This window comes from Hemiscyllium ocellatum, chromosome 28 (genome assembly GCF_020745735.1).
Source record: "Hemiscyllium ocellatum isolate sHemOce1 chromosome 28, sHemOce1.pat.X.cur, whole genome shotgun sequence".
NCBI lineage: Eukaryota > Metazoa > Chordata > Chondrichthyes > Orectolobiformes > Hemiscylliidae > Hemiscyllium > Hemiscyllium ocellatum.
Genome location: NC_083428.1, coordinates 32,203,536 through 32,226,283, shown reverse-complemented (window position 1 = coordinate 32,226,283; position 22,748 = coordinate 32,203,536). Strand labels below are relative to the sequence as shown.

The 22,748-nt window shown below is 41.5% G+C and overlaps 1 protein-coding gene across 2 annotated transcripts in view; it reads left to right on the top strand.

Annotated features, from left to right (window-relative positions):
- LOC132828926 (tight junction protein ZO-3-like) overlaps positions 1 to 22,748 on the top strand; it is an 88,688-nt gene that overhangs the window by 21,797 nt on the left and 44,143 nt on the right. For both annotated transcript variants that reach the window (XM_060846130.1, XM_060846129.1), the window contains 2 exons: positions 15,495 to 15,551; positions 21,130 to 21,254. In XM_060846130.1, the coding sequence (XP_060702113.1) occupies positions 15,504 to 15,551; positions 21,130 to 21,254 (173 nt within the window). In that variant the 5' untranslated portion in view covers positions 15,495 to 15,503. The remainder of the gene's footprint in view (positions 1 to 15,494; positions 15,552 to 21,129; positions 21,255 to 22,748) is intronic.

Sequence of the window (22,748 nt, the reverse complement as noted above, 5' to 3'; positions counted from 1 at the left end):
AGGTCTACTTTGTTAAAAGGTATTTATTCCAAATATGGCCTTCAAACCTTCCTTCTCTATCTGAGTATTATTTATGTTCTGCATTAGTTCTGGATGCATAGGCTATTGAGCATTCCTCTCCACTGGAACATCTATAAGCTGATACTGCATTGATACCATACAGGAAGGCATCACGTGTCAATACCAGATCTTACTTAGAACCATAGTATGCCTTCAAGCAATGGCTTGGCTACTTGATTATTTCCAAGGCTGACCGTTTAAGAGTTGATGCGAAGGTTCAAGGATGGAAGCCAGGTTAGGTTTCTACTTTCCCTATTGATTCACCAGCTTCATGAAAGAACTGAACTCTGGTACAGATGTGGGAGCTGGGCAGCTTTGATCATCTTCACTTTATCTTCCAACAGGCATAATCTAGTCTTTAGCCCAAGTGAGCCACTTGGGTGCCTGGAACACACATTTTCCCCTTCTAAGGCATATGCCTGCCTGGGAGAAATATTTACAGATATGTCCAAGTTCTCAGAATGTTCCTTATAGGTCTTCCTTGTTATTAGCACATTATCTAGATAACTAGCAGCCAGGGTAGATCTTTTAAAATAGTCTCAACTCTCTGCTGTAAAATTGCAGAGGCTGATACCCCAAATGGCAGTCTTGTAAATTGGTACAAACCCTTGTGTTCATTATAGCATACTTCCAGGAATCCTCATCTCACTGCAATTGCAAGTGCTCATGGCTCATGTCCAGCTTCGTGTAGGACAGTCCCCGCTAGCTTTGTGTATAAATCCTCTAAGCAACAGATTGCTTATTTATCCAGCTGCAAAAAAGCAGTTTACTATTCTTTAAGTCCCCACAAAAGGTAAGTTAACCTATCAAGATTCACAACCTGTACGACCAGTGCTGCCCCATTCTGCAAACTGGACTGGTTTGATGATTCCTTCTCTTTCCAGCTCCCTGATTTTTGCTTCTACTTTGTAATGAGTGGGCCTTGCAGAATTGCTTCCTGGACAATATGCAAGATGGCCTTGGCTCCTTTGATAGTCCCTAGACTTTCCTGAAAGACATCCGGGTTATTTAATTTAGACTCTAATCAGGCAGTCATTTTCTAATTGAAAAATGTTGAGCCAATCAATGTGAATCTTTCTCAAACAATTTTGATGATCTACTTTGGGACTGAGCCTTTTACTACAATCAGTGATAATTGAACAAAATTGCTTCTTATTCAAGACTGAAACCAAAGTTGTACCCTTAATCTGGAAAGGTTCCCCATGATAGGTTCTCCGTCTGACCGAGGTCTTGTGCAAACTTAGGGGTTGAATTTTGTTGAAGTCTGGTTCAGTGATCACTGAAGTGGCTGCGCTGGTATCAACCCCCATTAAAACTGAGTGACCATTTCACCAGACGTTTGATTGGTTCCGATTTGGATGTTACTAAGCAATTTAACTGATCCAAACCAGATGAAGGTGGACTTTCCAGGATACGGGCCTATGAGTCCTCTCACTCCACTTTAGGTCTAGTGAGACAGTTTGCTGTCAAAGTCCGCATACCAGCAGCAACTACAATGGTTTGCTGCCTGAATCCTGAAGAAAACGTTAACAGTTTGGCCAAGGCTTAGCATTGTTTTGAGGTTTTGCTGTGGCTGAACTGGAGTCCCTTCTGTTCAGGATATGTCCCGAGTGGTGCTATGCAATTGCCCTTATTCAAGTGGTGTCCCCCAGCCTCCAGACTGGCAGAGGTATCCACTTCCAACAGAATACCCTGCAACTCATATGCTCCACTTGCTACATTTTCCAGTAAAGAAACCAGTTGTAGTGCCAGTTTGAAGTCCAGTGGGTTTGAGCTATCAGGTACATCTTTAATCCCACATATCAAACAATCTCAGCATTTCGTTAAGGGTTAAACCAAAAAGTCACATGCTTCTGCCAGTCAAAAAATCCCAATATGTATTGCGCTGATTCTTGAACTGCCAAGTAAAACAGATAGCCTCTCAGAATTAGAGGAGATTTGGGGTCACAATATTCATTAACTAAATCTGTCAACTCTTGAAAGGTTTTAGTTTCTGGTGCCTCGGCGAAAGTTCGGCTCCTAATAACTGAAAAAGCTGCAGGTTCACAAGCTGTCTGGAGAATTACTTGTTGCTTCTCATCTGGCCCAATGTGACTTGTCCAAAAAAAAAAGCATTTTTCCACATACTAGGCCCAGTCTTCAGTAGCAAGTTTGGACAAGCCAAGCTTTCCAAATAGTGGAATATACCAGAAATGCTTACCCCAACTGAAAGACAACTGTTGTGAGCAAGTTTCTTCAGCAGCATACTATTCTCTCATCGCCATTGAAATAACCTCAGAGGCCAGTATCCCACCACCAAGTCATCCTTTATTTACATGTAGAATGCCCTTGACAGAGCTTCCTCAGAGCCAGCTCTCAGTGAGCAGAACCTCTGATACTCCTGTTTATATCTAATCAGCCAGGGGACCTTGATTGGACCAGGTTAACAGCCCCTATCAGGGAACTCATATTCTATGAGGTCCACTGGCTGTGTGCCAATCAGTACCTCATCCAGCCTGCTAGCTTGTGGGTAAATCATGGCTATAGTACAGGACTGATGACAAGAGGTCATGAATTAAATCTCATGACAAATTGTGTAACTGAATTTTACAAACTTTAAAAATTGTGGGCTTGAACCAAGCACTCCCAGATGCTTGTAAAATTCTGGCCTCAAATCCCAAGCTAAATGATTGGCTGTTATTCCCTCTGAAGTGGTCTAGCAAGCCCCTCAGTCATAAACAATCAGTTCAAAACACGACCCAAGAGTAAGATCATGTCAGACACGGTGGCACAGTGATTAGCACTGCTGCCTCAGTGCCAGAGACCCAGGTTCAATTCCCACCTCAGGCGACTGACTGTGTGGAGTTTGCATGTTCTCCCTGTGTCTGCGTGGGTTTCCTCCGGGTGCTCCGGTTTCCTCCCACACTCCAAAGATGTGCAGGTTAGGTGAATTGGCCATGCTAAATTGCCTGTAGTGTTAGGAAAGGGGTAAATATAGGGGTATGGGTGGGTTGTGCTTCGGTGTGGACTTGTTGGGCCGAAGGGCCTGTTTCCACACCAAGTAATCTAATCTAAAAAAAAACTGATAGACATCAACCTAATCATTAAAAACAAACGGACTTGTCCCTGCTAAGTTTTTATTTTCCCTATCATCAAGGAACTGATGTCCAAAAATTGGGAAGACTCAACTATTCACTTATCATTTTACAAGCTAGGGCTGACAGGGTCTTGGTAAAAGAAGTCCAATATGTGAAGACTCATTATTTGCCTGGATTATAGCAGCAACACAAACAAAACTTGACATCATTTTGGAGTGCACTACTATTGTTTCAAAACAAATTTCTATCACTGCTGTTCTAAGGCCAGAACCATCAGAGGATGAACTTCACAAATAGGGGATGGGGGGGGGGGGGGCGGGGAAAAGAAGTTCTCATACTATTTTGAAAGGAATAGGAAAACAACAAAAAAAGTTCCAAAAATACATCTCTGTTTACAGATAGACAAAGATTAAAATAGTTTTTTTAAATTCACCTCCTTTTGATAGTAGGAAAGATTCTAAACTTTAAGTATGAGCAAGGCCTTAGCTTGGGTGAAAATCCAAATGGGGGAGCCTTTACAGATTAACAAGTAAAACTGTGGATCTGGTCTCTTATGAAAAGCAGCTGGTTCAATTATAATCGGGCCACTGATTGTAGTAAAAAGCTTGGGTCCAATCTTGATGGGGCAAGATTGGTTAAGGAATACTCCGTTTGGCTTAACATTTTTCAATTGGAAAATGGCTGCCTAATTTAAATTCCTGATTAAATACCCATATATCGGAGGGCTACCATCTAATGATGTAATGCAGCACTTCATTGGACTTAGTTAACAAAAGCTTCCCAGATTTGAGCACTACCATCAGGAAGGACAAGAACAGCAATATCAGAGTTAAACCTTCACCTCAAGGTTCCCCTCTTTGAGCAATTAGAAAGAGCAATAAATATAGTTTCAGCAACATGGTCACATTCTGAGAAAAATGAAATATTACTCCAATATGATATAAAGGCCCCACAGATTCTCCCACTTGATTTATATTGGTAGTGTTCAGGTGGATCCCCTGCAAAATGCGACAAGTAGTGTTATAACACCTCCTTTCCATTTGCATGTGATTTAAATGCTCTAGCTTGTTTCTCTCACCCCCAGGGAGGAGGACCCAGGAAAATTAGCATCATGCATAAACAAAATGCTGTCTTCCAAGGTTCTAGATATTAGATGCAGCAATGGACCCAATATCTAGCAAAGACAGCAAGTTTAACAGTTTGATGGACTGGGTTATATACTAGTCATTCCCTTATGGGTTCAGAACAGTCCAGATTAGAGTGAAATGATTTCTAGGGAAGCGATTTAGAGAAATCTCAATTTTCTCAATGATGAGCATTGATTCAGAGCAGAAAATTGCCTCAGTTCAATAGTTTCATAGAGGCCACAGAATGCAAAGTGGATAGCATGGAAATTTGGCACATGGGCACAGTAAAGGCATCTCCCTGAGATGGAGATGCAGCCCACTGTTGTACTCTACATCTTATCAATGCTAAACCTGGCCTGGCATATTTGATGAGAAATTGGGAACTTGTTTGGGTCATTTCATTCCCCAGCATTGGCCTTACTCAATTTAAAGATCATGGAAAAAAAAGGTGTAAATTTTAAAATTCTTGTGTATTTCTCATCTTAGCCACATGACCAAAGAAAAAAAAAAATCACAAACAAAATCAAAGTAATCTGAAATAGATACTAAAAGGTCAGTGGCATTTAAAATTACATACATAATCAAGATAATTAACAGAATTTACATGTACTTACTTCATCCATGGCAACAGAACTGAACACACAATGTACAACACCATCTGCTTCAAGTGACTGTGCAGTGTCATGTGCTTAATAACCGTGAACTTACATAAAATGAACAGACCAGCTGCACTGCCTGACACTGGAACAGCCTCCTATTTGTACTCTGTTATCACTGGCACATCAACCCCCCACTTGAACTCATTCCATTTTTAACCCTTATCCACCCAGGCACTCAAAGGGGCACTGTTGAGCATAATGGAGAGGCCAAAGTCCACAGCTGCTCTGTTACAACTTCAATCCGCCTTTATCTCATGGCAGTACCAATGAAAACATCACCTAAAATATTCTAAACCTAGGTGTAGGACTGAACAAAAATCATACTGGAATCAAAAAGATAACCCTGTTTCTCTTTCCAAAGTTACTGCCAGACCTGCTGAGTTTCTTAAGCATTCTCTGTGTTTGTTTAAAATTTCCTGCATCCACAGTATTTTGCTTTTACCCCGGTTTAGGACGTCTCTTACTGACAAAAAGAAGTGAATTAACACTTTATTATTTTTCTCCTTGAATATTTTTAAGCAGAGGTGATTTTAGATTTTTTTCTTGTTTTCCTTTTCCCTTTCAAAATAGACTGGGTGTTTCTCTCCAACAAATCCCCTGTTTGCGAAGTCAAAATTTTAAATGACTCACAACAGACTCTCTTTAAGGTTAAAAAAAGGCATAGCTTATTAATGTGTTGAGACATGAACATTGATTATCTCAAGAAACATGTGCAACTGTACAAGGAAGAATAAAAGGAATGGAAAGCGGTTACAATTAGGAATAATTTAAAGCTTCAGGTTATGAATGTTAACTAACATTATTTTTGACTGAGTCCAGAAAGTCTGTGTTGAGTAAAGGTACTTTTCCTTGGGCTAATCTTGTATCATCTTGACATTCAATGATTGGATGTGTAGCAGTGTGGTTGGTTCTCTTTTCAAGTGAAAGCAGGATTTCTAGAAATGGATTTCAAAGCGATTGAGGTAAAAGCAGGCTCAGCTGATCCTTGAGTTTGGTCTTCTGTACAGAGAAATTTGCAGGTTAATAACAGATTAAAGTGAAGCAGACCGAAATTTATCATTAAAATTTTTCCAAAAACTAGGATTTTTTGTTATGTGCAAGGGTTCCTGGGATGAGTAATTCTAATAATGAGGTAGTTTCTGTATTTTTGGCCCTGACTATTGTTTTATGGTGTGAGGTAAATGGTGACAGCAACATCACTTCAGGTATAATGTGTTGCGATAGCCTCCTCCTTTGTGGAGGCAGAGGATCTACTGCTCCTTTGTGTGTTTTATTAATTACAATTCCTACAAAATGGGAGGTGTGACAGAAAGTTGTCATCTGAGTTCTGTTCTTCACCCTGCAGATTGGAAGTTTCCATAAGTTATGGTCAACTGGCAACATGTTTTGGTCATAGAATCATACAGACGTACAGCATGGAAACAAACCCTTTGGTCCAACCCGTCCAATCCAACCAGATATCTCAACTCAATCTAGTCCCACCTGCCAGCATCCGGCCCATATCCCTCCAAACCCTTCCTATTCATATACCCATCCTCTTAAATGTTGCAATTGTACCAGCCTCCACCACTTCCTCTGGCAGCTCATTCCATACACATACCACCCTCTGTATGAAAAAGTTGCCCCATAGGTCTCTTTTATATCTTTCCCCTCTCACCCTAAACTTATGCCCCTCTAGTTCTGGACTCCCTGACCCCGGGAAAAGACTTTGCCTATTTACCCTCTCCATGCCCCTCATAATTTTTTAAACCTCTATAATGTCACCCCTCAGGTTCCGACGCTCCAGGGATAACAGCCCCAGCCTGTTCAGCCTCTCCCTGTAGCTCAAATCCTCCAACCCTGGCAATATCCCTGTAAATCCTTTCTGAACCCTTTCAAGTTTCACAACATCTTTCCGATAGGAAGGAGACCAGAATTGTACGCAATATTCCAACAGTGGCCTAACCAATGTCCTGTACAGCCGCAACATGACCTCCCAACTCCTGTACTTGTGGGCATGATGATCTCCAATGTTCACATTTAGACAGTACTGCATGAACTGCAATCCTACCTCTTACTTTGCCTCACTTATGTTGCTCCTGACACCATCAATTCCAATGTATTTTTTATCCTGGAATAAATTCCTCCACAATAGCATGCTAGCCTCACATTAGCCCCTTGTTCCAGGTTGAAAGTGCACTCTGCCAATCTTGGCTGATCATATGTTTCATCCCCATTTCATCAGTGGTTGCAAAGCCTTCCATTTTAGCCCCATTCACTGCAAATGTTTGCCATTGACAATTCCTTTTCTCCCCTTTATTTTCTTTCTTACCTTGCGTTTGACTATGCCTTTGGTCAGTTGCCTGAATTCTCCTCTTACTATCATTCAGGGCCATTCTTTCCAATACCACAATCAATACCCCTCAACTACCATCATCCTGAAGTGACCCACATGTTTGGTGCACGGAAGCTTCTTGTAAAAGCACAGATTGTTGTAAATATTTAAAATCTGGGCTGAAAAATCATTCTTTAAGGTGAGCTCTCTAAAGGTGGTTTTTGGAAAATATTTCCTTCAACAAATGTGTAAGATTCAGGAAGAAAATTTATTTTTTATTTTTCTTGACAATTTTCTTCTTCAAACAGCATACATTTAAAAGGCATTTGGTTGGGTATATGAATAGGAAGGGTTTGGAGGGATATGGGCCGGGTGCTGGCAGGTGGGCTGGGTCGACATGGACGGGTTGGACCGAAGGGTCTGTTTCCATGCTGTACATCTCTATGACTCTATAACATCAACAAAATGTGCCCTCATTTGTGTGGAAATTAGATTTTGTGTTTCCAACTTCAATTCAGGAATAGTTAATTGGTCGTAAGCAATCTGGCATGCTCTGTAATTTATGATAAACAGTACAGACAGTGCCCATGTCTTCCGAGGAGGGGCAATTTGAGTTTTTTGCATTCAGACTGAGCTCACAGTTTCCACCAGCAATTCTAATCCTTACTTCTTCAGAAATAAAGAGTATGTCTGAAATCCACCTGTCCTCTTATAGAGTAGGATTGTCGGGGAAATCATCCAAGTCTCATTTTTAAGACAGTGGATACCATATTCTGTTTAGTTTAAATTTCCCAGGCTATGACTGTCAATTCTTTGTTTAGTATGAGCATCCACCTAACCACATCCTCCGACAGTGATCATTCCCATTCCATTGTCCTCCCTTCTTCACTCCACGAAAATACTCAACTCCAGGTTTCCCAATGTTTACCCCAAACACCCTTCCTGATGAAGGGCTCCTGCCCAAAACGTTGATTTTCCTGCTGTTTGGATGCTGCCTGATCCACTGTGCTTTTCCACAACCACTCTAATCTTGGCACTATTCTTCAAGTGTCGTGCTGTGCTCTTCCAGCACCACTAATCCAAAATCTGGTTTCCAGCATCTGCAGTCATTGTTTTTACAATCTACAACCCAGCACAGGATGCAGGTTGGCCCTTTCAACTCCCTGTGCTATTGAAGGAGCTCATTTTCAATACACTGCTGTTTGGTGGTTCCAGTTTCACCTTGCAGTTATAGCATTATTATTAGTTCATTTAACTTGTTCATAAAATCATAGAGCATACAATTAGGACATATTATGTCTGTTTTTGAGTAATACAGTTGAGTTTATAGGTTTAATATAGAATCTGCTGTGCGCACATGTGGTTCTGAGTTGTGTTGAAGACTATATTATTAAGGATTTTAGTGAGCTCTCATTTAGCAATGACCAGGAATATGTAGAGTTGGCAGAATAGGAAACCTATCGATGTGTAATGCTGCTATAATAGAGGTCAAAGCTTTTGCTAACACTTTCTGTTGATGACGTATGTCAGAATATATGTTCAGCAGGTTAAAAAAAAACCTCCCGTCACTGATGTTTAAAAGGATAAACAAATATGGCTCATGTGGCACTGTAGCAGTGTCCCTACCTCTGAACTAGAAGGCCTTGGTTCAAGTCCTACTATCCCAAAGTTGTACTGACATCCCTGAACAGGGTGATTAGTGAATATAAAAATAATTTCAGAAAAGTGGTCTATTTTGGTAAGAAAAATGCAAAGATTACAAAGGGTGTGATTTTAAAAGGAGTGCACTATCAGAAGAATGTGGGAGTATGTTCAGTTATAATAATCATTGAATGTGACAGGGAGGATTGAGGGAGTGGCTAATAAAGAATACAGAATCCTGGATTTTTAAAAATAGAGATATGGACAAGGCTAGGAAATTATGATAAACCTGTAAAAACACTGTTTGACTTTTATTTGAGAACTATGACAAATTCTGAGCACCACACTTTAGAAGGCACTTTAAAGGTGTGAAGGCATTAGAAAGGCTGGAGGAAATGTTCACAAGAGTGATTCTGGGGATGATGAACTTGAGTTAAGCGGATAGAGAAGGTGGGACTCCATTTTCCTTGCAGAGAAAGTTGAGGGGAGATTTGCTCTTCAAAATCAGGAGTGGTCTGGGCAGAGCAGATATGAAAAAACTGCTTCATTTTTGGAAAGATTAAAAACCAGAGGTCATCAATTTAAACTAATTAAGAAAAGAAGCAACAGCAACAAGAGGAAAATCTTTCTCACACAGTGTGTAGTTAGGATTGGAAATACATGGGCTAAGAGTGGGTGGGGGCATTTACAATTGTGGCTTTCAAGAGTGAGTTGGATCACATTTCCAAGAGAAAAATGTTTGCAGGATGACAGGAAAAAGGCAGGGAAGTGGGACTAAGTGACAGGGTGACAGAGTGATAGAGATGTACAGCATGGAAACAGACCCTTCAGTCCAACTCATCCATGCCGACCAAATAGCCCAACCCAATCTAGTCCCACTTGCCCACACCTGACCCATATCCCTCCAAACCCTTCCTATTCATATACCCATCCAAATGCCTCTTAAATGTTGCAATTGTACCAAACTCCACCACTTCCTCTGGCACCTCAAAGAACTGATAAAGATACAAGGGCCAATGCCATTATATGGCAACACAGTTCCGCAATTGCACTTCTTTTTTCAAGCGAGCAGGTCAGGAGTCCGTTCCTATCAGAAACTAAGCTGCCACCCAAGCTGCTGAGTATTTCCAGCATTTTCCTTTTATTTTTAGTTCAGGTTTCTAGCAAGGTGTTTTGCTTCTTAGTTTCTTATCCATTCCCAAGTTTTACCCTGGATCTCCATAGTTTGATTTTAATTATTTGAAATTAGCCTGTTTGAAATCTACTTTCTGCTCCCCAGACTCCCACATAACAATTTTCTGTACCGCCCTGAGATACATTCAGGTCTAATATTCCATGTCTTTTTTTTCACTGGAGAAGGATGTGGAAGCTAGAGAGTTTGGAGAAATGAATTGTGAGAACTTGAAAAGTGTCTGTTACAGAGGAGGAGTTTCAGGATGTCTTAAATTGCATCAAGGTGGATAAAGCCTTGGGACCTGATCAGGTGTATTCCAGAAATTTGTGGGAAGCTCGGGAAGTGATTGCTGGGCCCCTCCCTGACATATTGGTATTATCGTTCCTGACAGGTGAGGTGCTGGAAGACGGGTGCCATTCTTTTTTTTAAAAAAAAGGTGTTAACAAAAGGCCAAGGAACACGAGAACAGTGAGCCTGAAGTCAGTGGCAGGCAAGTTGTTGGAAGGGATTCTGAGGGACAGGATTTACATGTATTTGGAAAGACAAGGAATGATTAGAGAGTCAGCATGGCTTTGTGCATGGGAAATTGTTGCTCTAACCTGATTGAGTTTTTTTTTGAAGAAGTGATAGGAAGATTGATGAAGATAGACTGTGGACATTGTCTATATGGGCATTGAACAAGGTTCCACAAAGCAGACTGGTTAGCAAGGTTAGAGAACATGGAATGCAGGGAGAACTATCTATTTGGATACAAAACAGGCTTGAAGGTAGGAGACAGTGGGTGGTGATGAAGGGTTGCCTTGTGGACTGGAAGTCTCTGAAAAACAGTGTGCTGCAGGAATGGATTTTGGGTCCTTAAATAAATGACTTTGATGTGAATATATGAGGTAGGTTTACAGAAAATACAAAATTGTAGGTGTAGTGGACAGTGAAGAAGGTTAGTTTAGAATACAACAGGATCTTGATCAGATGGGCCATTTGAGTGAGGAATGGCGGATGAAGTTCAATTTAGACAAATGTGAGCTGCTGCATTTTGGTAAGGCAAATCAGGACAGCACTTAATGCATTTAATGGTAAGTTCCTGGGGAGTGTTGCTGAAAAAAGAGGTACATTGTTCCTTGAATGTAGAGTCGCAGGTCGGCAGGTAGTGAAGGTGGTGTTTGGTATGCTTATATTTATTGGTCAATGCATTGAATACAGAAGCTGGGACGTCATATTGTGGCTGGATTGGACATTTGACAATGAGAACCTTTTTCCACATATGGAGTCAGCTATTACGAGGGGGCATTGCTTTAAATTAAGGGGAGGTAGGTATAGGACAGATGTTAGGGGTAGATTCTTTACTCAGCGAGTCGTGAGTTCATGGAATGCCCTGCCAGTAGCAGTGGTGGACTCTCCCTTTTTATGGGCATTTAAATGGGCATTGGATAGGCAAATGGAGGATAGTGGGCTCGTGTAGGTTAGGTGGGCTTGGGTCGGCGCAACATCGAGGGCCAAAGGGCCTGTACTGCGCTGTATTTTTCTATGTTCTATGTTCTAAATACTGTCTAATTCTAAGGATGTATTCCTTTTCTGTCCTTTTAACATATTTAGGGCTTGCATCTTGTTTATGTTCAACCCCCCTCTGACCACCCATCTCACTGCACAACAGTGCATGGACTCTAACTGTCACAGCCGAGTTCTGTCCCAGTTGAGATTTGTTAATCCATCTTCAATCATTGATTGAACCTGGGGCCTCTCATCTAAACACCATATCACAATTAGCAGTGCATTTCACACTAGAGCCAACAAGGTGAACTGTGATTAGAAGTCTCGATATCTAAACTCAGTCCATATTGCTTGTGATAAAGAACAGTCTGCTGGTTGGTGACTTTCTTTGCAGCACATGAATAAACAAAACTGTTTTGGTTATCACTGCCTAAAATCTCTACACTCACAATTAATTATCCAGAAATTCTCATTACCTTTTGCTTTTGCATTGCTGCTGAATTTTATTGAGAGTCCTGTCTGGGATAAGAATCTGTTTTCCAGATGGTTGAACAATTCCATGCTGCAAAACAGTTCATGTCTGCCTCAGGTACAGAAGTCACATAGTCATTCCAGCTTCAAAGATAAATTTCTCATATTTATTTAAGGCCAGCTCACATTCCTAATACAAGTTACTGTAGACTGTGGTTGAGTGCAAACAAGACAGACTTTAATAAGGATTACCAAAAAAGAGCCATTTGTATAGCACCGGGTGTTTTTTAGTCAAGGAAATACTTTTGGAGTGTGATCATTGCTAAAATGTAGAAAACACAGCAGCCAATGTACAGGCTGCAAACTCCCACAGGCAGAGGCAACAACCAGATAATCTGATTTTATTTTTGTGACGTTGTTTGAGTGACAAACACTGCCCAGGACTTCAGGGATAACTTCCTTGCTCTTGTTCAAATATTTGACATCGACTTGAGATCACAGGTGACTTTAGTGAATCATCAAAAGGAGGAAGTTAAAACCCACACAACACCAGGTTATTTGGAAGGACAAGCTTTCCGGGTGCTGCTCCTTTGTCAGGTACAGGATGCTATAACCACTGGATGCATCTGAACTATTGTCTGACTCTTCTGAAAAATAGTCACTGGACCCAAAATGTTAACTCTGCTTTCTCTCCACAAATACTGTCAGACCTGCAGCAATTCCTGTTTTAGTTTAAGATCTCAGCATCTGCAGATTTTTGTTTGCTGTTGTCAGCTCCTGGCATTCTATGTGGCACACTCTAAACTGTCTGATGCAGTCGCACACTGAGCTACAGTAAATTTAAATAAAGTGCTTTACACTTAGGGAACCCAGGCTGCTTCATATTTGATGAATCACCTTAGAAGTGCAGAGAATTTTTCACCATGCAAGCCAGTGATCAATTTTCACGCAACAAGATGGCATAAAGAGCAGTGAGATAAATTATCAGTTATCCTTCTTCATTAATGTTCACTGAGGGAGAAATTACGGCCAGAATATCAGGTAAACGTGCTACTCTACTTCAAATAGTTCCATGGGATCTTCTAAATCCATCTGAAAAAAGCATGCAGTTTTGATATCTCACCTGAAAGATTGCACCTCAGACAAAGCAGAACTCCCTCAGTGTTCCATTGAATTATCCGTGTGGATTATGTACTCAAATTCTGGACTGTGTCTTGAACCCAACAGAATGAAATGGATACATATATAAACTAGTAGGTTGAAGAGAAACTGGAAATCTTCCCATCTCTTTTCCCCCTCCCCCAAACACCCCAACACCAACAATGTGGAAATGAAGTGATGCTGCTGTATCCCCTTTCTGCTAATTGGGCAAAGTTAGGTTTTGACATGCACTGGTTAAACAAAGACATTGCAACTATATAGGGCATTATAGATTCAACCTTGCTAGAACAATTTCTGGAATGTACCGGGAATTCATGCTGAACAGTGTAGATTAGAAGATAACATTGATCTTCTGGAATTTGCTCAAAGGTCAAAGGAATATTTCTTACTCAGCTTCTATCTTTATGAGGGTATCAGTAAGATTTCAAAATTTGAATTAGTTAGGCATCCTATCATATTTTAATTCAAATTGATTCTTTATAAAAAAAACATTCCTGTTATAAAGGTTAGTATGGTATCAGCAGATCCGACAATGAAAATGAATTAGCAGATAATCTGTTTTTGGGAAGAAAAATGCTGTCAAGAAAATATGAAATGCTTTGCTCCTCTAAAGTAACATTCACTTCAAATAGCAGTACAGGTTTCACAATGCTTATTCGTTACTGAAACATCTGCCTGCATTATATGTTCAAGTTTAAATGTGGAATTTGAACTCACAGCTTTGATTCCTAACAAAATTATATCGGAAATATTCAACCAATAACTAAGCAATGCAGATCATTTACTGTACCAAAAGATTCCAGCCACTGAGCTCCAGTTGGTAAACTTCAAACTATACAATACAAGCAGAACCCAGGTTATACTTCATGTCACTCCCTGATGTGGGTAGTGAGGTGGGGACATTTAATTGAGCTGGCAAATTCCTCCCAGCCTAACCCTGACCCATCTCCCCATTGATACTGATTAGATTAGATTCCCTGGTGTGGAAACAGGCTACTTGGCCCAAGAAGCCCACACCGACCCTCCGAAGAGTAACCCACCCAGACCGATTCTCCAACTCTATATTTATCCCTGACTAATGCACCTAACGCTATTGTGCACGAGCAATTCACCTGACTTGCACATCTTTGGATTGTGGGAGGAAACAAGAGCACCTGGAAGAAACCCATGCAGACACGGGAAGAATGTGCAAACTCCACATAGACAGTCGCCTGAGGCAGGAAACGAACCTGGGTCCCTGGCGCTGTGAGGCAGCAGTGCTAAACACTGAGCCACCATGCTGCCCTTTTGATACTGTTGATTAAGGCACAGCCCCTGCTCTCTAATTGGCCAGCAGCTCCTGGGAAGTAGGATTTCCACCCAAGGTCATTGGCACACAGAATGACCATCACTGCCCAGTGAAGTGCTTGATTTAAGTGTTTCATTTGGTAGCCTTCCCAAAACTAGACATTGTGGAGCTCAGACTGGTTTTGCAGCTGGTGGCTGAGGTTCCTATTGCCTACGTTAAATGATGCTCCAAATTTCCATTTGAATGGCTACAGATGGAGCTGAAGAATACCAGACACCAGACCAGCTCAGCAGTCTCTCCCAATTATAAAAAATGGTGGAAACAGGCCGGTCACATGACCAATACCTGTCTGGGTTCAAAATTTCTTTTTCAAATATGAGTCCAACCACCAACTAATCAAAGATAAATGATCCCTTTAAAGTTTGGGAGGATTGCAGTGTTGAGATTTAGATCAGTTTTGATTTTACCTTTTTGAGGTGGGTGTCCTGTGGAGGCTCCCAGATTGAGAGGGTTGTATATTCCCATGCCACATGATCATACAGTTCAGACCAATATTTTTCACTCCACCTCTCACTACAGACAGATAATTTAAGAATGGATGTCTGAGCAACATAAAGAGAGACAGTTTGACCCCATCATAAGCTACACTATCAAAAGACAGTCCTGAAGAAGGGCTCATGCCCGAAACGTCGATTCTCCTGCTCCTTGGATGCTGCCTGACCTGCTGTGCTTTTCCAGCAACACATTTTCAGCTCAGTATCAAACGACAGTGCCTAGTGAACTGTAGCCCAACAAAATTCAACAACCATGGAGCTGTATCACAGCTACTTATTGCCCAAGAGGGACAGAGCTCCAAGATAAATCATTGCCTGAGAACAAGAACTGAATAAGGTCAATGGCTCAGTCAGTATAGCTGCGGAAGATACACCATGAGACGTGTATCTGAGGAAGAGTTAACATTCATAATGGAAAGGGGTGTAATAAAGTTTTAAACAGGAATGTAATTTAATAATAATCTGTTTTATTCTTTGCAGTTTGTAGAAATGGAAGAAACTCTGATATGGGAGCAGCACACAGTGGTGATAAATCGGGTAAGTTTATGTTTTTTTATGTCTGCATAACTTTAGGTAAAAGTGAGAATGGCAAAGACTAATGTGCCATTTTTCATTTGTCTGAATGTAAACGATATACCCCAAAAAACAAAATTAGTGACAACATTTGGAATGTGGGTAGGGTGGTCCCAAAGAGAATGTTTGCTTTTTAGCAAAAATGCAGATCTGGATCCTGGAATTTTTTAAAGGTCTGTTAACAGTGGGAGATAAGGCAAATTTGCCTTTTTTTAAGAATGTTGTGGGTAGTCTCAGTTTGAATTTTGTTGATTATTTAAAAACGTTGTAGATTGTCTTAGCTATAGTGGTGAAATTTGTTCCAGCTGTCGAAATGTGAGCAGCATTTCCAGAACAGATTGTTGGATGTCGATTGGCCTGACGTTTCATTGGTGAAATGGAATCCCTTCATAAAAACACTTATCTACTTTAAAAACTGTGGTTACAGAGCATCAACCAGATGCTGGAAAAGCCTCAAGAAAGGTTTTGTGGGGGCGACAGGGACTCACGTTTGGTATGTTGCCTCCCAGGTGCAAGGGTACGTGATGTCGCTGATCGTGTTTTCCGGGTCCTTAAGGGGGAGGGGGAGCAGCCCCAGATCGTGGTCCACGTTGGCACCAACGATATAGGTAGGAAGAAGGGTGAGGATGTAAGGCAGGCTTTCAGGGAGCTAGGTTGGAAGCTCAGAGTTAGAACAAACAGAGTTGTAGTCTCTGGTTTGTTACCCGTGCCACGTGATAGAGAGTCGAGGAACAGGGAGAGAGAGCAGTTAAATGCGTGGCTACAGGGATGGTGCAGGAGGGAGGGATTCCGGTTTCTGGATAACTGGGGTCCTTTCTGGGGAAGGTGGGACCTCTATAAAAAGGATGGTCTACACTTGAACCTGAGGGGCACCAGTATCCTTGGGGGGAGGTTTGCTAGTGCTCTTTGGGAGGGTTTAAACTAACTCCGCGGGGGCATGGGAACCAGGACTGTAGCTTTAGGGTACAGGACCTTGAGTGTAGGGAGGTTAGGAATAATGCAGCGATCTCTAAGGAGGGTGACTGTAACCAGAAAGGTGGATTGAAGTGTGTATACTTCAATGCCAGAAGTATAAGGAATAAGGTAGGTGAACTTGCAGCGTGGGTTGGTACCTGGGACTTCGATGTTGTGGCCATTACAGAGACGTGGGTAGAACAGGGACAAGAATGGCTGTTGCACGTTCCAGGGTTCAAATGTTTTAGTAGGATCAGACATGGGGGTAAAAAAGGGGGAGGCGTGGCATTACTTGTCAAAGACAGTATCACAGCAGTGGAATGGACGATGGAAGAGGACTTGCCATCTGAGGTAGTTTGGGCTGAGGTTAGAAATAGGAAAGGTGAGGTCACCCTGTTAGGTGTTTTCTACAGGCCTCCTAATAGTCCTAGAGAAGTAGAGGATAATATTGCGAGGATGATTCAGGAAAAGAGTGAAGGTAGCAGGGTGGTTGTTATGGGGGACTTTAACTTCCCAGATATTGACTGGGAGAGCTATAGCTCGAGTTCATTAGATGGGTCGGTGTTTGTACAATGTGTGCAGGAGGGTTTCCTGACACAATATGTCGACAGGCCAACAAGAGGGGAGGCTATATTGGATTTGGTTCTAGGTAATGAACCAGGCCAGGTGTTGGACTTGGAGGTAGGTGAGCACTTCGGGGACAGTGACCACAACTCGGTGACTTTTACTTTAGTGATGGAGAGGGATAATCGTGTGCCGCAGGGCAAGAGCTATAGCTGGGGGCAGGGAAATTATGATGCAGTGAGGCATGACTTAGGATGTGTGGATTGGAAAAACAGGCTTCAAGAGAAGAACACTAATGAGATGTGGGGAGTGTTCAAGGAGCAGCTACTGCGTGTCCTCGATAGGTATGTACCAGTCAGGCATGGTGTAAAGGGCCTTGTGAGGCAGCCGTGGTTTAGTAAGGAATTGGAGTCCCTTGTGAAAGGGAAGAAGGCGGCATATGTAAAGATGAGGCGTGAAGGTTCAGTAGGGGCGATTGAGAGTTATAAGGTAGCCAGGAAGGAGCTAAAGAGGGAGTTAAGAAAAGCGAGAAGGGGACATGAAAAGTCTTTAGCTGGTAGGATTAGGGAAAACCCAAAGGCTTTCTATAGGTATGTCAAGAATAAAAGGATGACTAGGGTAGGTATCGGTCCAGTCAAGGATAGTAGTGGGAAGTTGTGTGTGGAGGCGGAGGAGATTGGAGAGACATTAAATCAGTACTTTTCATCAGTATTCACTCAGGAACAGGACACTGTTGCTGATGTGAATATGGAATCACAAATAATTAGAATGGATGCCCTGGAAATATGCAGGGAAGAGGTTTTGGGAATATTGGAAAGGATGAATATAGATAAGTCTCCTGGGCCTGATGGCATTTACCCCAGGATCCTATGGGAAGCTAGGGAGGAGATAGCAGAGCCATTGGCCTGGATTTTTATGTCATCGTTGTCAACAGGAATAGTACCAGAGGACTGGAGGATAGCGAATGTGGTCCCATTGTTCAAGAAAGGGAGTAGGGATAGCCCTAGCAACTATAGGCCAGTGAGTCTGACTTCAGTGGTGGGCAAAGTCTTGGAGAGAATGGTAAGGGATAAGATTTATGAACATCTGGGTAGGAATAACGTGATCAGGGATAGCCAGCATGGTTTTGTGAAGGGCAGGTCGTGCCTCACAAACCTTATTGAGTTCTTTGAGAAGGTGACCAAGGAAGTGGATGAGGGTAAAGCAGTAGATGTTGTGTATATGGATTTTAGTAAGGCGTTCGATAAGGTTCCCCATGGTAGGCTAATGCTAAAACTTCGGAGGTATGGCATTGAGGATACATTAGAGGTTTGGATTAGGAATTGGCTGGCTGGAAGGAGACAGAGGGTAGTAGTTGATGGATTATGTTCATCTTGGAGCGCAGTTACTAGCGGTGTACCACAAGGATCTGTTTTGGGACCATTGCTTTTTGTTATCTTTATAAATGATCTAGAGGAAGGACTTGAAAGCTGGGTAAGCAAGTTTGCGGATGACACAAAAGTCGGTGGAGTTGTGGATAGTGAGGAAGGAAGTGGTAGGTTACAGCGGGATATAGATAAGTTGCAGAGCTGGGCGGAAATGTGGCAAATGGAATTCAATGTAGCTAAGTGCGAAGTCGTTCACTTTGGTAGGAATAACAAGATGATGGATTACTGGGCTAATGGTAGGCTACTTGGTAGTGTGGATGAGCAGAGGGATCTTGGTGTCCATGTACACAGATCTCTGAAAGTTGCCACCCAGGTAAATAGTGCTGTGAGGAAGGCATATGGTGTACTGGGCTTTATTGGCAGAGGAATTGAGTTCCGGAGTCCTGAGGTCATGTTGCAGTTGTATAAGACTCTGGTGCGGCCTCATCTGGAGTATTGTGTGCAGTTCTGGTCGCCATACTATAGGAAGGATGTGGAAGCTTTAGAACGAGTGCAGAGGAGGTTTACCAGGATGTTGCCTGGAATGGTAGGAAAATCTTATGAGGAAAGGCTGAGGCATTGGGGCTGTTCTCATTGGAGAAGAGAAGGTTTAGGGGAGATCTGATAGAAGTGTATAAGATGATTAGGGGTTTAGTTAGGGTAGATACTAAGAACCTTTTACCGCTAATGGAGTCAGGTGTTACTAGGGGACATAGCTTTAAATTAAGGGGTGGTAGGTATAGGACAGATGTTAGGGGTAGATTCTTCACACAGCGGGTTGTGAGTTCATGGAATGCCCTGCCCGTATCAGTGGTGAACTCTCCTTCTTTATGGTCATTTAAGCGGGCATTGGATAGGCATTTGGAAGTTATTGGGCTAGTATAGGTTAGGTAGGATTCGGTCGGCGCAACATCGAGGGCCAAAGGGCCTGTACTGCGCTGTATCCTTCTATGTTCTATGTTCTAAAGAATTGTGTAATTGTAATACTGTTGGGCTAACCCACTGTGTCTACTTCATTGATCCTCAGTTTTACTTCAGCACCTATGATATTGGAACTGGTCAGCCTATCAATCCCACCTATCCCACATATCACTTCGCAATCTACTCTGTTATGAATCTCACCTCATCCACTGAATCTCCCTCCAGTTTCCAAGCATGATCCATTTACCATGGATCCTCCTAAATTATTTAATTGCTTAATACTTCTTGGTTCTCAGTGGGATCAATCGATGAAGAATTTTGCTTCTTTCCATTGATTTATTGTAACAGATTGAGCTTAAAGAATAAAAAAAACCTTTTAGGAAAAGAAAAGGATGCAGTGTCGGTAAACAAAAATATCTTAAGCTACTTTAATTCTGGTTGTTATTTTAATTCAACTTCCTGAAGACTGTGAACCAGTTCCCTATATTTGCACTGCTAAATCAGACTGTCTTATTCAGGAACAGACTCATGAACCAGAAAGAATTAAATCTGATAACAGGATAAGTGAACCAGATTTAGCAGCATTTCAATAAAAAAAATAAAAGCATTGGCCTTAATGATCCTTCCCAGCTATTTTTGGATCCTCGACATTTTGATGAGAACCTGAGATTAGGAGCTCAGGCAACCAGGAACAGGAAGAAACCTGTTTAATCTGTACAAGTCTGGGTTCTACCCAGTTAATAGGCCCACATTGGAGCATTGAAATGCCAATGGGTAGAACATAGGTCCTGCATGCTCTGAATATCATTCACTGGCTGTGACCAACCTAATCAGTGAACTTAACAGGACTGCTACATATCACTGAAAAAAATGCTTTAAAATAAAGATTGTACAAGATTGTTGTTAGATTAGTTTAAGAGGCTTGTCAATGATTTCTGTCGATCCAGCAGCAGCATTAAAGCCCTAAAATAAATTTTCCCTGTCCCTCAATGCCCAGCTTGCTGTAACTCTCCCCCATCATCATATTAATCCCATCTCCGTCATGCTAAACTTTTCATTTAACAGCTAGGATTTCTCACCCTCTTTGAGTGGCTTGCTGCTCAAACAGGCAGGCAGGTCTCCAACTTCCATCAGACTGGAGGCTCTCCAGTGGCTCTATGTATGAGAAATCAGGGTAAACCTTTTCTTTAGCAGTAACATAAAACCAATATCTGTTTACATTCTGCATCATTTTAATTCCCATTGGCTTAGTGTAAAATTAGCTCATAATGTACAATCGCCATTTATGCTCCTGGTCAGTCAATTTCAGTCAATGTTTACGATGGTAAGAATTAACCAATTAAGCACAGGTTGGTTGGGGGTGGTGTAGGGATGTCAGTTAGTTTAGCTAGCTAGGATGTGATGCAGAATGGCATCAATGGGCGTGGCGTCAATCCTTGTACTGGCTGAGATGATTCATGGACACCTGTTCCTCATCTTACCTCATACATGCAGAGTACTGCCCTTCAAGCTAACAGTGAGGCTAATAGAATCTGTCTAATGGAGAGAGACACCTATGATCATTTGTGGAGTACAATAAGTTCTCTCTACTATACCTTCGACCCAAACTCATAAAAGTATCTCCTGATGCACCCATTTAACAATCATTTCATCTTGCTGCCTGTAGTAATTCTTTGTCTTTTATAATTTTGTTGCAGGATTCAAAGATCGGATTTGGTATTGCAATATCTGGAGGAGTAGATAAACCCAACAGTACCACTGGAGAAACTGCCATTCTTGTTTCAGATGTTGTACGATTCGGACCAGCTGAAGGGAAAATTATGTGAGTAAAAAGATCAAAGTTACTGTATCCATCATTTAAAGATGCAAAGATATATATCACAAGTCTTGAAATATGTGTACCTGTATCTCTTTACGTGCACACTAGAGGGTTCCCAAAAATGAGTTAGTATATTGTAGCAATTGCTCTTAGAAGTTTCCTTCTGACATCTCAATCAGATATTCCAAAATGTTTGATTGAAAAACACCTATTGCATTGTTACACCAGCTTCAGTGCTTCTAATATTATGATCTCTTCCAGTCAGCAAAGCTGGTGATTTAATTCTGGAGTAAAGCAACACAAATAATGGCTTATTATATTTTATTAATAGCTTGTAACATTATACTCCAGATCATCACAGTCGTTCAGAATTCATTGGATCTACAGTTGTACATGAAACTATCACCAGGTCCCAAGTGCACCTCAGATTATAACGACAGATCATTACAATAGTGGCTGAAAGAAATAAAGAGGAGGAGATGTGATTCAAACTTCATCTCAGGGAATATTAATAATTATAATAACAGCTAGACCATTGGCAAAAATAAATCTTGATTGGTCTGCTGTGCTGATGCATTCATCACCTTGAACCAAGAGGACAGTGAGGCAATCTAATCTTGGATCTCTTGATGAGCTGCTAAGAGACAGGCACATAGAATAATTGTTCCATGACGTGATTGAGATAACGAACTCAAATTCCAGAGCATTGTGAGAGTTACAACCCAATCACACTCCCAGAATTCAAAATACTCATTGTCAAAATTCAGCCATTTTATATTCTTACTTCAAGTGTAAAACTGATTTTGATGTGAGATCAACACAAAGTACAAATTATCTGTCTCATTTCCGTGCACAAGCCTCAAGAAACACAATGATAGCTTGATCATTTTTGTGCTGATTGAAGTATCCTGTCAGTGGTGATTAACCACTGTCAAACCACTTTTCCAACCTGGTTCTCCCTACACTGTTTGTTCCCAGAAGGCTAAGTACTGACTGATAAGATGCAAATTAAATCCTCCTCAATGCTGTCCCATCACGCACATCCCTGTCATCCACGTCAGGGGTTTACTACAAACTGAAGCCCCTTTTGTACTACCCTAAGAAATTACAATGCCTATTCCATACAAATGCCTCTGCTACGGCTGGGGGATATCTTTCCACCATGTGAAGGCTGCCTGATTTAAGATCCATGCATAAGCAGGTTCCAACAGGGGTAACAGAATAATAATCACAAGCAGGAAACCTGGTGAATATTTTCTGTTAAAGTCCAAAAACCAGTTACAACACACCCTCGAGACCATCCCAGTTGAAATCAGCCAATTCAAGAGGCAAATCTGAGGCAGATTTTGCCAATACAAGAATTGGAGAGAGTTGATGGAGGTGAACTGAAACGCTGTAACAAGTATCATCAAACTCAAAACCACTCATAGAATAACATTGAATAAATTCATTAGCTCAGTGACCTTACTCAGTAATGAAATAATGAACCAAAACCTC